The sequence below is a fragment of the Brachypodium distachyon genome, chromosome 2, assembly GCF_000005505.3.
Source record: "Brachypodium distachyon strain Bd21 chromosome 2, Brachypodium_distachyon_v3.0, whole genome shotgun sequence".
Lineage (NCBI taxonomy): Eukaryota > Viridiplantae > Streptophyta > Magnoliopsida > Poales > Poaceae > Brachypodium > Brachypodium distachyon.
The window spans coordinates 37,945,203-37,959,341 of record NC_016132.3 but is presented as its reverse complement, the minus strand read 5'-3'; the positions used below and the strand labels follow the sequence as shown (position 1 = coordinate 37,959,341).

The window sequence follows — 14,139 nt, the reverse complement described above, 5'->3', positions numbered from 1 at the left end:
AATCAAAGTTGGGTGAGGGCATGAGGTTATACTGGTTTACGCACATGCCATATGAACATATACATAACCAACAAATCAGAAAATAAATGGATACACTTTTCAGTTTCAATGCTGATGCTCGGAAAAGCACTCATCTTAATCAGCGTGTGCCAAGAGAGCAACAAGAGCGTGCAGCGACTGAACAATCTCGAGTGGCCCTTCAAAGAGCATGCCTGAAAAGGAGGGCGCATAACTTCGTTCACGGATACCAAGGGAGAGCGATGCTGCGTGAAAATGATCCGAGGTTGGACGCCTTTACCCTTCCGCAAACACGGTCTCTCTCGCCCACATGCAGCTGCAGGCCAGACCACTCCATTTACGGAGGGAGTAGTCAGCATCGTAATGTGGTCGGGAAAGGCACATCTTCCAGCACCATGATGAACACCTCGAGAGCCTCTGATAGCATTGAATCGAGCACCGCACTGTAGTACTACTTATCATACACTGTGCACGAAGGCGTGGGAGGCAACCAGGGCGCGCCGAGGTTGAGCAACAGGTGGGAGGGCGCCGCGACCTGCGTCGGCCGCCGTGACGCTACCTGTGCAGTACAGAGACCTGCGCCGGACAGAAGACGGCGCCGCTGCCTGTGCCGGCCGCCGGGATGCGTCTCCCGTACCTGCAGTACAGAGGAGGGTGAGAGGAGAGGGAGAGGACCACAGGACGGAGGTGCGCGCGGGGGATGGGAGTTGTTCACCTTCGCTAGAGGAGGAGGAGGCGGGCAGGAGGGCTTGAGGGATGGCGCCGGCGCTGCCCCGGACGTTGCGCCGCTGTGGAGAGATATGAGAAGGGAGGGTTGGAGGGAGCTTGAGGAGAGGAATCGGGGAAAAAGAAAATACCACTTCTGTTGCGCGGAGCGAGGGTCGAACGTGGGTCTGGGTCGAGAGAGGAGACCGTTCCGAATGTTTTGGCCAGCCAAGTATTCGGGCCTTATTCAATACCAATGTCCAACATCAGGCCTCCATGAATGCATCCAAACACAGTGTATGAGAAATCGGAGACTCCAAAATACCACTAAAAAAAGCCAAGCATTCCACGATACCACTAAAACTCAGTTTTTCAATCCAAAATACCACTATGGACTAACAGCCCCTAACAGACCTTAACAGCCACAAAATTGGACACATATACCCTTATACCTCTTCAAATAGACAACATTTCACAGCAACATTTCAGCTGCAATTAACAGCAGCCAACAGCAGCAAACCACAACATCATTTCAGCAGCAGATTACAGCAACAATTAACAGCAGCATTTCAGCAGCAAACAGCACCAGATTACAGCAGCATTTCAGTAGCAATTAACAACAGCATTTCAGCAGCAAACACAGCACCAAACGGTAGTAATTTAGTAGTAATAAGGGTTCACATAGTAGCTAAACACATTGTCACATCACATGGTACTTTAACCAAAAGGATAATACTAATTCAACTTTACAACCAAACACCATTCACTGCTTAAGAGGGCTGGCTGCTGCAGTTTTGCTCCTTGTAGATGCACTAGGAGGTGAAGAAGCCATTGTCATGGCTACTGCTCTTCGCCTTGTTATTGGACTTGAAGTTGGTGTGGAAGGAATAGTTGTCGCTGTAGTGTTCTTCGTATTTTGCCTACATGTCAATGCGAAGATAAATATGTAAGAATGCACAAGACAAGTATGCAAGTGGCCAATTAAAATGCATACAAATTATATTACCGTTTTGGTGGAGGAGTTGCATCTCGATCAGCATCGCTGGATATCTCCTTTTCTTTGCATATCTTTTGCAAATGGCTAATAGCCCCACATCTTTTGCATATTCAACTTTGCATATTGGCGAGAACTTGCTTCTAGTCCACAAACGGTTGTGATACTCCTTTAAGTAGGCTATTGCTGTCGGGCTAGCAACATCTATCTCTTCCATTAGGGACTCATGCTTCTCAACTTCATAGGTCCAAGCTGCAGGCCACATGTTATCAAGTATAGCTCCCTTGAATTTCTTCTTGAAGTTGAGCATGAGATGAACCATGCATTCTCTATGCTCACAGTTCGGGTACACTTTTTTTATGGCATTCTCCAACCCTTTACATGCATCTGTATGGATTGCAAGCCCTTCTGGCTCACCAATGCACAACTTTAATTGTTGCATGAACCAGACCCAATTTTCTGTGTTCTCCTTGTCAAAATGTCCAAATGCCACGGGAAACATCCAACTATGTCCATCAACAGCAGTAGCAGCAGCCAGTTGTCCAGTATATTTCCCAGTAAGAAATGTTGAATCAACTTCCAAATATGGTCTACAACCTCCCAAAAACCCATCAATGCATGACTTGAAAGCAAGAAACAACCGATTGAAGAAGTACATTGTCTCACCTTTCTTATTAACCTCTGCTTTCATGTCTATTTCACATACACTTCCTGGGTTAGCTGCCAACATATCTGCCTTAAAGTTTCACAACAGCTGAAAATGCTCTTTATATGTACCACTCAATTCCCCTATTGCACGATCTCTCCATTTCCACACATTGGCATACTGCAGTTTCAGATTATATTTCTTTTGCAACTGTTCCCTAAGAGACTTTGCACTAAGTGTGACATCTCTTTGGCTTATGCAGCAATCCAATCCTTATTTGTCATTCTTCCTTTCTCTTTACCTTTCACTTTCTTGTCACAATTGTTGGAAGTTCCACAAGTATGTGCAAATGGAAGTCTCTTTACCTACAGAAACACACAAGATGATTAGGAATAAGTAGTACAAAAAAACAAAGTTGAAAAATTATCATCATACCATGAAAGTATTACAATCCTTTAGCTTGGAGGCATGTATTTTCCATGAACATTCAATATCAGAACAGGAAGCACGAAATCTCTTCGTGTCACTCCATTCTGTGTTAGAGACCACTCTCCTCTAATTGCTTGGAGGCATGTATTTTCCATGGACATTCAATATCAGAACAGGAAGCACGAAATTTCTTTGTGTCACTCCATTCTGTGTTAAAAGACCCCTCTCCTATAATTGCTATTTTTCTCAATGCTAGCTTAAAATCTTTGGAGTTAGGAAATGTGGCGCCCACAACAATTTGAGGACACTCTTTATCATGGATATGAGTGGGAACCACAGTGTTAGTAGTTAAACCATCAGCATTACCGGGCACATATTGTTCATCATAAGAATTATCAACATCAAGTGTTCCCAATGGAACCCTTGCAGCAGCTACCTCCGGCTCAGTTTCATGATGGTTGGCAGCCTCCTCTTCATCATCATTGCCCACAGGCTCATCATCCTCAAACTGCCCATCATATGCTTGATTAGGCCAAGCAAAGAATGGAGCATGAGGAAGCTCATCATTCTCCTCATCAACCTTGACAGGAACACCTTGATTGCTCTCATTGCTTGGTTGCTTGCTTTCGATTGTGACACCAAACCGAACTGTTTTATCGGTGGACATTTCAAACAATTCTACTATTTCTGATTCAGAAATCAAAGGAACAGTACCATCATTAGATCCATACAAAATGGTCATTCTCTGATTGGCAGACCACTGGAATTTCTCCTCCACAGCTGTCCTTATCTGTGCCACGGACAAGTCCCGACCAGCCACAAACTCCCATGTCTGGCCCTTTCGATACAATTTTCTGCCGTCTAAAATTGTCAAGTATGACTGAACGTCTATTTCTATTGTGAATTCGTCCATCAGATCAACGCTAAAACACAGAAACACATCAAATTCTAAATTTGCTGCACGTCCCCGTAACAAAAATCAAAACTACAGAGTCACTTAGGGAGGAGAACGGGCTGCCATTACCTTGTATTTGTAAGCGAAGTGAATGGAGAGCAGGGAGGAACCGGCTGCTGCTGTTGCTCACCGGGGCAAAACGGCGGCGAGGCCCCGTGGTGGAGCCCGTTGGCGCCAGCAACAGTGGGATGGTCTTCGTGCAGTGCAGCAGCAGGGGCAAGGGTGGGGGCGAGCCGCGCGGGGTCGGGGAAGCCGCGGGCGCGGCCAGCGGCAGTGTGGCGTGGGGGCGGGGGCTTCATTTCGGCAGAGCGGAGGCACGAACGAAGGCGGGTGGCGCCGCCGCCATGGATCCGTGGTGGGGTGAGGAGACGGGTTAGGGCAGGAGAAGAGCAGTCTCCTGTTCTTTTCGGGAGAGAAAGAGACGAGAGGAGGCTAGAGGGTAATTTGGGTATACGAGAAAAACTGACAGGATATTTGACGGTTTGACTAACGTGGACTCATGATGGTGGTACTTTGGAACCCAAAAAGTGAATAGTGGTGGTATGGTGGAATGCTTGGCTTTTTTAGTGGTACTGGAATCTCCGGTTTCTCTTGTATTGTGTCAATTTTCTCAAAACTAATTTCGAATCAAATTTTCTCCCAAATCCCCAACCCCTCTCCCTCTTCCCGTCGTCCCCGAGCCGACGAGCACCGACGTTTCCCCGGCGATGGCGAACAAGCTGGTCTCGGAGATGCAGCTGCCTCCCAACCTCGCCCACCTCCTCGCCGCGCGCCGCCTCACCACGGCCAAGGTCAGCCACCCCTTCCACTTCCACACCAAACCCTCCCTTTCTCCTCCTGTCACAATGAAACCGGCCGCCGCCTCTAGCTAACCCGCTGTATCCATCCTCCAGGACGTGCTGTCGCTGCCGGAGGTGGAGCTCATGTGCCTCCTCGACGCCGGCATCGCCGTCGCCCGCGCCGCCGTGTCCCACGTCAGCGAGGTCGCCTGCCCTCCCTGCCAGACGGTAACCCTGCCGCTTCTTCCCGGCCTCTCTCGCCTGCTCCGGATTGGGGGTTTCTGAACAATCGATGCTGGTTCTGGCTGATTTGCGCAGGCGCTCGCGCTTCTGGAGGAGCGTGTGAGGCTGGGCGGCGGCGGGCGGCTGGCCACCACGCTCCGCGGGCTGGATGAGGCGCTGGGCGGAGGTATCCCCGTGGGGAAGCTCACCGAGGTCGTCGGCCCCTCCGGGATTGGCAAGACGCAGGTGAGCCGGTGTTGCCCTTGAGTATTTGCACTCACTACTGAGCATGGCGGCTCTTTGTAGTGTGGATGTGTATCATGTAATCAACTGTATGAACTTTTTTGGTGTATGCAATGCGCTTGCCGCTTGGTGTCTTTCTGAATGCCAACCAATTTGTGTGTCTGTATGCTTACATGGGCATCCAACAGAGAAGTAGTAGGAATGGACCTTATGTGTTTAGTTATGTTATCTGGCATTGCATTTCGGGGTTGTTCTGGGCTGATTGCTGCATTCTGATTCTAGTGATCTCAATTGGACCTCTTCATTGAGGCTACTTAGTCGAAACTTTTTTGTTTACAGATACACGTTTTCGTCCATGCTTTTTTAATCATGTACAGCCCAAAGACATTTACATGGGTCATTAGTTTCCTTTCTGAAGAGAACCCCAAGTATGCTAAACTGATATGTCAAATCTTAAGTTACTTATTTTCTCCAGAGTAATTGTGTTTCTTTGTTGAACATTTAGTTTTGCATCTGATGAAAGTTCTGTACACTCTATAGTTTTGTCTGAAGCTAGCACTGTTAGCAACATTACCAGAATGCTATGGGGGCTTGAATGGTCGAGTTGTCTATATTGACACCGAATCCAAGTTCTCTTCACGGAGGTAGCTTATTTATGCTTACTGCTACCATGTGCTATGTATGTCATTTAAGAAATATATGTAGTCACCAACCTTCTCATGATGTATCGCAGGATGATTGAGATAGGTCAAAAAAGCATTCCTCAAATATTTAGACAAGAAGGCCTAGCACAAAAGGTTATTATAATTCATCGTCTATTTTCACGCATGCTTAATCTTTCTTCTCTTGCATTTCTGTTCTTATATACACAACTTCCTGGACTCTTATTCTATGCCTTCTTTTTTTTTTTGGTAGATGACTGGGAGGATCCTAGTGATGCGACCTACATCATTATCTGATTTCACAAAGAGGTAATTGTGTTTTTTTTCTGAAACTCAAGTAGCGGTAGAAGGTTGATGTTGAGTGATTATCGTTCTAGGGCACACAAAGTATCAAAGACCTTCATTAGTAATTCTTGAAATGCTCCTCTTCTACCCAACATAGTGTGGTCATTGCTTAAAATTCACAATTTAGTTAAATGCTTCTAGATTTATGTGCAAAAGATATTCATCACACAACGCAAAACACTTGAATGTTCTTTTTTTTTTTTGCTGCCTTTTCAACAGCTTGGAACAGATGAAGGTGACTCTACTTCAAAATGATGTGAAGTTACTCATTGTTGATAGTATGGCAGCTCTCATGTCAACGTAAGATATGGACTGTAGAACATAAATTGTTCTTATTTTAACTTTAGCTTCCAAACAATTATAGTATGATGCTTATTAATTATAAGCTTGCTGAGCATATGAGCATATCCATGTTTACCAATTTAGAAAGCCATCTTGCTTAGTCAAATGACATAAAGTGAACACTGGGTTGCCAACTCATTGGTATGTGCCCAACTGTTTGATTAGTAGGAATTTCCATGTGGTATTATTAACGACCTCGAAATATTAAATTTACTAAAGTTCCTGAAACCTCGCCATACCTTTGATGGATTTAGCAACTTTGTGCATGATAACAATAACATAACTAGGCCTCAGATCTTCAGATCATCTAATTTTTTGCATGCGAGTTTCATCTTGTGCTGTTCATTCTTATGTTATAATTACATTTTTCTTTTTAAAAAAGGCATGTACAATTGTAATGTTCTCGAACATACATGTGGCAGGGAGAATGAAAGAGGTGCATCAGATCGCACTCAACACCCTCTAAGATGGGCTCTTTCATTTCTTAAGTGAGCTTCCTAGATCATAATATTCCATACCATTTCTTCCACATTTTTCAGCTTACCATTGTTGATCCTGGTGAAATACTTCTCGCTGTCTTTTCCTTTTTGTCCTAAAGGTCTATAGCAGAGTTCTCAAGAATTCCAGTCATAGTTACAAACCAAGTCCGCAGTCAAAGTAAAGATGATGGTTATCACTATTTGTTTGAAGGTTTGTGCTTTATTCCAAGAAAACAGATTATCTTCTAAATACTTTGTTGGACTGGACTTCATATTTCTATTAATCTGCTGCAGTAAAAAAGAAGGGCGACAGTCATGGTACTGAAAGATTTGAATCTCATCTTGTTGCTGCTCTAGGAATCCAGTGGGCTCATGCTGTAACTATCCGTCTAGTATTTGAGTCTCATTCAGGTTTGTATACTTACATGCACTAATCACCCTTTTTATCTCAATCTAATAGTGTAATCCTGTCAACCTACATTGCATGTGGCAGCTGGCTTCACAAAGATGTTTTACACAATAAAAAGAAGGTTCAGTTCTGTTTTCTCAGTGAAAACCATATGCCTTTTATTTTAACATTTTCAAAATTTTGATTTCACGGATCTTTAATCTGGGACTTAGACTTGATGTATTTATAAGCATTTTGGTTTTGACGACAAATCTTCTATATCTAAGTAGGAGAAACTCACTACTTGATTTCTCTCAACATGCAAGCATGCCACATCATCACACCATTAATTTGTTCACACCTATTTAGTGGAAAACTCATATTTTTTGCACATGCATGCATGCTACTTTTCATCCAGCTATTTCCACTAAGTGAAGAATCTATAATCTATCATACAATTCCATTATACATTTTCACTGGATACTCTTTTGTTGCTACTTTTCACTCATGTATGTTCTCAACAACGTGGGCTCACGTATGTTAACTAAAAATTTCCATAACAACGTGCGGGGCATCATCTAGTTTTAGAAGAGTGAAACAAAAACAGTGTTCCCAAATTGGGAACAGGGCTGTTTGGGTTCCTTAGATGCTGACCAGCTGGTTCCCGGTGGTTTAGGAATAGTGGCAGTCTAACCTTGTTTTCTCGAACAGGCAGTCAAACCTTGGTAAAGACGATTTTGAAAACCTGTTGAAAAACCAGCTGTCCATTTAATGTATAGTAGTGGTGGCCAGGTTGGCTCAGCTTCATCCTTTTTAAGTGCGTAAACAGTCGAGACGCTTCGGCCAAACCAACTTTAGGACAGTCCTACTCAAGCCCGAGGAACTGCAACATTGCTTGTCGACTTTTAACTTGTGTAATAGCCATAAATTGGAATTTAGTCAAACTATTTTGAATCGTGATATAGTTCTTGGTGAACAAACACCAGTTTTGGTGATAAATGATAGGAATAAGCATAAACACAAAATAACATCTTGACATCCCCTACAATGTCTAAATTCTGTCTATGTCCCAAGTTGCCGTGTCCCTTATTTCCTTTATGTTCGGTGCTACCTCTGTTCGTAAATATAAGATGTTCTAGCTTTGTCCTAAGTCAAATTTCTTAAATTTTGACAAAGTTTATAGAAAAGTGTACTGATATCTACAATATCAAATAAGTATTCCATGAAGATATATATCACGACGGATTTAATAAAATTAATACAGAGTTGTAAATGTTGGTAGATTTTTCTATAAACTTGGTCAAACTATAAAAAGTTTGATTTAGGACAAAGCTAGAACATCTTATATTTAAGAACGGAGGGAGTACTTTATTGCTGGCAGTGCCTCCTTTTTTTTCCTTGATGTTTGGTCTCGTTCCGGTAAAAAATGAGAAGTAACTTGTCTCCATTAAAAAATGTTTGATCTCGTTTATTGCTGCATTTGGTCTCCTTACTCTTTCCCTGTTTTGACAAAAATGAAAGTACTTAAAGGAAAAAAAGAAGCAATAACACTCAACGAAACACAAGTGGTAAATTGCAATTTGGTCTCTTTGTGCTAATTTTGGATTAATTAATGCAAACTGCATTTGTGCACAGGTCACAGGTTCATCAAAGTAGCGAAATCACCTATGTCTCCAGCAGTAGAATTTCCTTTCATCGTGGAATCATCAGGCATTACATTACTAAGTGATGAAGGCATTGATGTGTCTGGTCCTGAGATAACCTCAATTCGCCTTCAAGGTACGATTCATATTCTCAGCACATAATCAGCTCAAGCCTGCAGTCTTCCTTCCATTAGTCGTTCTAACACACTCCTTTCTCCAGGGCAAAATATTCTGGGTCTGTGACCATTAGAACGCCACTGACAACAAAATGTGCAATCCTGCATTGTCAATTGGTCGTTTTTGTTTTGACTAGTTGACAAATGAGAACACATGGCAATGAATCTCTTCTCTATTCTCTACTATTAGAAACAGGGAGTTTCGGTCTCTCACTCCCTAGTCCCTACGACCATCCTGCCACTCCCGTTGAATAATAGAGTGGAAGTTACAAACAAAAAGAAATTTCAGAAAAGAAAAAAAGGACAAGTGGAAGCAACTGCTCTGCTCGTCCCCAAAGGTCATGCAACTTATTCAAAGCTGCAGGTATCGCGCGTTCCAGATCTTGAAGCTCTCATTATATTCTTGTAGTGCTAATGCTCGCTATGGAATGATAGAAACAACTTATGTTTATTTGTGAATAGTGCTTACGTGTTGTCAAAATTAAATTGCATAAATTCTAAATGATTACAGTTAGTACTTGGTAGTAATGTAGTGGGTTATTGCAATCAGACCATTTTGTGCTTTTACTGTTTTGGAGAGCATAGGAGCACCAATACTTTTTTTCTTTTCACATTAGATTCCTTACACTATTTGGAAGTTGTACTAACATTCATGGTTATTTATATCTAGAATATCATAGAATTGTCCGGAAATTTTGAACTGTCATTGATTCTTCTCCATATCGCAGGATGAAACATTGGAAAAAAAAATGTAATTATGGTGCATCACCCCATTGGCAGTGGTGTGTGATATCTTGCCAGAACCACGAGTTCGGTCGATGTCCATTGAGAAATTGAGAATTGTCTACAATCATTGTTATATCCTGCTTGTGTAGGAAAAAGGAAAGAAAAATGGTACTCCCTCTGATCCTAAATTCTTGACTTAAATTTGCCCAAATATAGATGTATCTATTCTTAAAAAACGTCTAGATACATGTAATATTTTGACAACAATTTAGGATCGGAGGTAGTACATCTGTAAGTATGTACATGGTGTCGGACATGGTAGCAACTGTCATCTCCTATTTTCGATTATCAAGTCTTAAGTAGAGGCAACCCGTCCACTTGTTTCTGGATTAGCGGTCATTTTACTTTTGCTGATAATGTGACGATCTATGGCCATGAGGCCTAATCGTGTTGCTCGACATGTTTTCTGTTTTTTAAACTTCTATAGATAACAGAAACATGACTGGGTTGTCCGGGTCCAAATTGGAGCAAGTTTATCTCTTCTTTTTCTGAATATAACATGAAGTGATTGTCAGGTACATTTTTCGATCAAGTCTTCAGCAGAGGGAACCATCCATCTTCTGATCATTATGAAAACTTCTATAGTAGGCAATTGTTGTGCCTGAAGGGTCTCTTGTAAACTTTTGGGGAATCCACAAGCCTTTGCAGTAACTATGCTAAATCTCGTCTGGCGCACATTCTTTGACCGCAGTTTCAGCAAGAATTGTTGGCAGCGTATTGGTCTCTCTTGGGCTCTGATCTTGAAATTAGAGACAAAATCATCAGATGCAAATCTATCTACCTCCAGTTTGCAGGGTTATATGGAGATTTTGGCTTGTCGTATCGGAAGCAACAGAATGACTTCATCTTTTAGAGTGTTCTTCCTTCCTCCTTCAGTTTCCAGACGGTTCAGCTGCTTCAAGCTGATACCATATCATTGGGCTTTAGGATATAGTAATTCGATCTGCTCTTCGAGATTGGCTAGATTTAGTGGAGTCTGTAACCTATCCGTATGCTGTTACTCCTCTGCTGTATCTCTGTCTTGTATACATACTGTCATCAGTATCTTGTGGCTTGTATAAGTTGTATCTATGATTTATGGTGTTCCTGCTACCACATGTTTCCCAGACTCGTGACGAATTGCAAAGTCTGAATTGTCATTGGCGATATCAAAAACAAAAAAAATCACATCTGCCCATTCCATTGTCAGCTCATGAGCAGAGGATACATTGACACATAACATCAGTTGTGATGATTTGCAGCGTTCTCTGCAGCACTGAAACCAAATTATGCAAAAAGGAGCCTCTTCTAACATTGCCATCTCATTCCAATCAGCACAAGAATGAACACAAAATCACATTCCATCCCATCGAAAAAAATCAGAGTGCATCGGAGAAAGCTCATGAGAGCAATGCATTCTTATGATAGAAGCTAATGGGTTTGTTTCTACTACACGTAACCCCAATCTTGCAACAAAGTGCAGCATAAATCTACAAAAGAGAAGAAAGCAGTTTTCATTTGCTGCGCTTGTAACTGAAAGACGAAGAAACCTCTGATCACTTCTCCGGCGCCGGCGTAGCCGCCGCCGTCGCCGCAGCATCCTCGGTGGGCGGCGGCGGCGTTTCAGCCTGCGCCATGGCCTCCTGGCGGGCGCGGAGCGCGGCGAGAACGGAGACGGCGGGCATCTGGAGGCAGCCCAGCAGGTACTGGTAGGACTGCACCCTGGTGGGCATGGACTCGAGCTTGGCAAAGTCGTCGGGGCCATAGAGCTTGCCCTCGTAGACGGCGCCGGTGAAGTCGTTGAGCTGGAGCTTCCACTCCTTCTGGAAGTCGCGGTAGGGGCGGAGCGCGGGGGGGATCTCGTCGGAGCGGACGAAGAGCCACGCGTTCATGCCCCTCGCGTGGAGCCGCAGCTGCTCCCACGGCGTGCCCGCCACGGCCGCGGAGAGATCCGAGTTCTTCGCCACGAGGAGCCTCGCCGTCGGCGGGAGAGAAGCCCGGATGCTGCGGAGCTGCGCCGCCGTGAAGCCGTGGCACCAGATCCCCGCCAGCAGCTGGCACCCGTCCAGCTCGCGGCGGAGCGCCTCCTGCCGCGCCCGCTCCACCGCCAGCCGGATCGGCGGCAGCACTCCCCCCGCCGCGCTCCGCACGGACGTCATTGTCGGCGGCTGGCGATTGCGGCGGCGGCGGCGGATCAGGGTTCTTTGCGGCGGCTGTGTGAGAGAGATGGAGTCGAGCATGGGTTGTGTCTTGGGTGTGAGGCTTGTTAGTGATTAATGGGCCTTTATGGGCTTAGATAGCCGGACCGTAGTGTTCAAACAAAGCCCAGTAGCATGTAGGCTATGTAGCACCAATCTAATGGGCTTTAAATTCTCTTCATCTTGCCTTCCGTTTTTACTAATCATGGGTCTTGGCCTGTACCCACACGAAAAGAATTACGGGCCTCCAAGAGAAATTCAAGCCCGCTCGGCTCATATTGTCATGTTTGTTTATCTCAGCTTAATAATTGACACGGTGCGTAATCTCAGAAAAAAAACAATGCATGAATGATGGTATCACTCAGTGGAGTACCACTTCACATGATGGTATCTCTCTTTGTTAATTTGCGAGGTATCAAAGTCTAACATTGCAAACTATTCAGAATATTCGATGTGTGTGTATATATTCATCAATTAAATTGCGTTGAACGATCAACTCTCTGCACTAGTTATTTAATTAAACAATCACCAGGGAAAATGTTGCATTCAATTTGAAACATATTTCACCGGAAAATAATTCAACTCCCAGTATCAGGCGAGTTTCTTGCATCTCGGCGGGATTCAAAATTCTGTATATCTTTTATCCAGCAGCTAGCTCCAATATTCATGGACTAGTACGACTGAAATCAAGATCATTAGTTAAGGACAGTTTTAATTAATCATAGCTAGCCAAGCTGCCTTTTTTTAGGACATGCTAAAAGTAGTAGTACTACATGTGTTCTGTTCATAGTATATTAGTAGTACTACACATCTGCAGGGGCAGTACATACATACATATAAAAGATTATCTCCATTAAACAACAGACGGTACAAACAACAAGACCAGCTTTTAAAAAGAACCCTAGCTCCTTCGAGTACAACTAATCCAAGGAATCATCATCAACCAGCTCCCCAGCATCAACAAATGTCATTAGGCCTAATATAGTACTAGTACGACCCACCATCAACAATTTTAATAGTCTCCTCCGATCCATATCATGCAACAAGATTAATTATATACAAATCAGGTTGCGAATTAACGTAAGCAGTGACGCAATTCCGAGATGCAAAAAAAAAATAGAAATATGTTTCCTCTCAAGGAATCATGCCAAAAGGAGAGAGAGACCCACCACATGCATGGAAGCATAAAACAAGGACAACCCCAATCCTTAAAAAACCCAAAAATGGGATTTTTGTTTTATTTTAACTAGTCACTGACATTGTAGCTCTTAATAACAATTTCTTTTTACTGTTCAAAAAAATCATCTACCTTTTTGTTTTCTGTAATTTACTCTGTAAAGAGAAATTCATGGGGTCAAACTTTTATTTATGAGGCACATCAATCCAAATCAAGCAAAAAAAATTAAAGGTTGAACTAATTAATTTGATTGGGGGTTGTAGTCTCTTGCTGCTGATACTTGAAATGAAGATTGGTGTTGTTTGTACTTTAAGCTTTGAGCTAGTTTTTCAATGGTACCTGATGGTCCTTTGTCGGTGATCTAATGTTGCTGTTGTTTGAATATTTTTCTAGGTATCCTTTCTTGGAAGGAATAATGAATTGACAGAACTGACGATGGCATCAAAATACTATAATGTTACACGTCGACACCTGTACGACAGTTATCATAGCCATTTAGAAATTGCATAATCTTTCCACAATTTTTAAGGTGTATTATTGCAACTAGCAAATCAACCATAGCAGATATTTTGTGTCTCTACATCTGATGATTGGTTTGACTCTCACAATCACATATTAATTGGATGGTTTTACATTGTTAGTTTTTGGGGTTTTGCATATTTAAATTGATGGACATGGTTGTGAGTCTTAATACTAACAATATACTGATCGATTTTTTCCGCTGTCACAAAAATAAACAAATTCGAGCTGTTAGCAAGAAATGAAATTAAACTGTACAAACCTGTTTTTTTCTACCTTCTCGAGAAAAATCACAAGGTAACCGAGTGACAGAAAGGTGCCAATTAAAGCGCCAAGTAGAGCTGCAAAACTGTGACCCTTAGGGTACCCTTTGACATTTCTTAGTTTAACGAAATGAACTAAAATTTCAGAATGACACAACTTTTTGAAAAACTAGTTCATTTGTTTGAACTAA

General features: G+C 42.9%; 3 protein-coding genes across 6 annotated transcripts; 1 reads left to right on the top strand and 2 right to left on the bottom strand.

Moving 5' to 3' along the window:
• Positions 1-1,348: 1,348 nt before the first annotated feature.
• LOC100829803 lies at positions 1,349-4,080 on the bottom strand. 2 transcript variants are annotated; one of them, XM_024459813.1, is made up of 5 exons: positions 3,817-4,080; positions 2,799-3,715; positions 2,384-2,728; positions 1,730-2,307; positions 1,349-1,643 (listed from the first exon to the last, which is right to left on the bottom strand). In XM_024459813.1, exons 1-2 carry the CDS (start codon positions 4,044-4,046, stop codon positions 2,902-2,904), a joined length of 1,044 nt encoding a protein of 347 aa, XP_024315581.1. In that variant the 5' UTR covers positions 4,047-4,080; the 3' UTR covers positions 1,349-1,643; positions 1,730-2,307; positions 2,384-2,728; positions 2,799-2,901. The 2 variants fall into 2 exon arrangements, with proteins under 2 accessions (XP_024315581.1, XP_024315580.1); XM_024459812.1 differs by having other exon boundaries at positions 1,730-2,728.
• A 140-nt stretch (positions 4,081-4,220) lies between these two features.
• Positions 4,221-10,909, top strand: LOC100846195 (DNA repair protein RAD51 homolog 2). 3 transcript variants are annotated; one of them, XM_010233485.3, is made up of 14 exons: positions 4,221-4,538; positions 4,641-4,754; positions 4,845-4,994; positions 5,532-5,635; positions 5,725-5,788; positions 5,907-5,962; positions 6,218-6,298; positions 6,763-6,828; positions 6,939-7,030; positions 7,114-7,230; positions 8,843-8,986; positions 9,071-9,390; positions 9,755-9,920; positions 10,328-10,907. In XM_010233485.3, exons 1-12 carry the CDS (start codon positions 4,455-4,457, stop codon positions 9,091-9,093), a joined length of 1,095 nt encoding a protein of 364 aa, XP_010231787.1. In that variant the 5' UTR covers positions 4,221-4,454; the 3' UTR covers positions 9,094-9,390; positions 9,755-9,920; positions 10,328-10,907. The 3 variants fall into 3 exon arrangements, with proteins under 3 accessions (XP_010231787.1, XP_003566651.1, XP_014754791.1); XM_003566603.4 differs by lacking the exon at positions 9,755-9,920 and having other exon boundaries at positions 10,328-10,909; XM_014899305.2 differs by lacking the exon at positions 6,218-6,298.
• A 186-nt stretch (positions 10,910-11,095) lies between these two features.
• LOC100829194 (50S ribosomal protein L10, chloroplastic) lies at positions 11,096-12,044 on the bottom strand. The gene has a single exon (XM_003568984.4). The coding sequence runs from the start codon at positions 12,029-12,031 to the stop codon at positions 11,348-11,350; it is 684 nt and encodes a 227-aa protein (XP_003569032.2). The 5' UTR covers positions 12,032-12,044; the 3' UTR covers positions 11,096-11,347.
• Between the last annotated feature and the right edge of the window lie 2,095 nt (positions 12,045-14,139).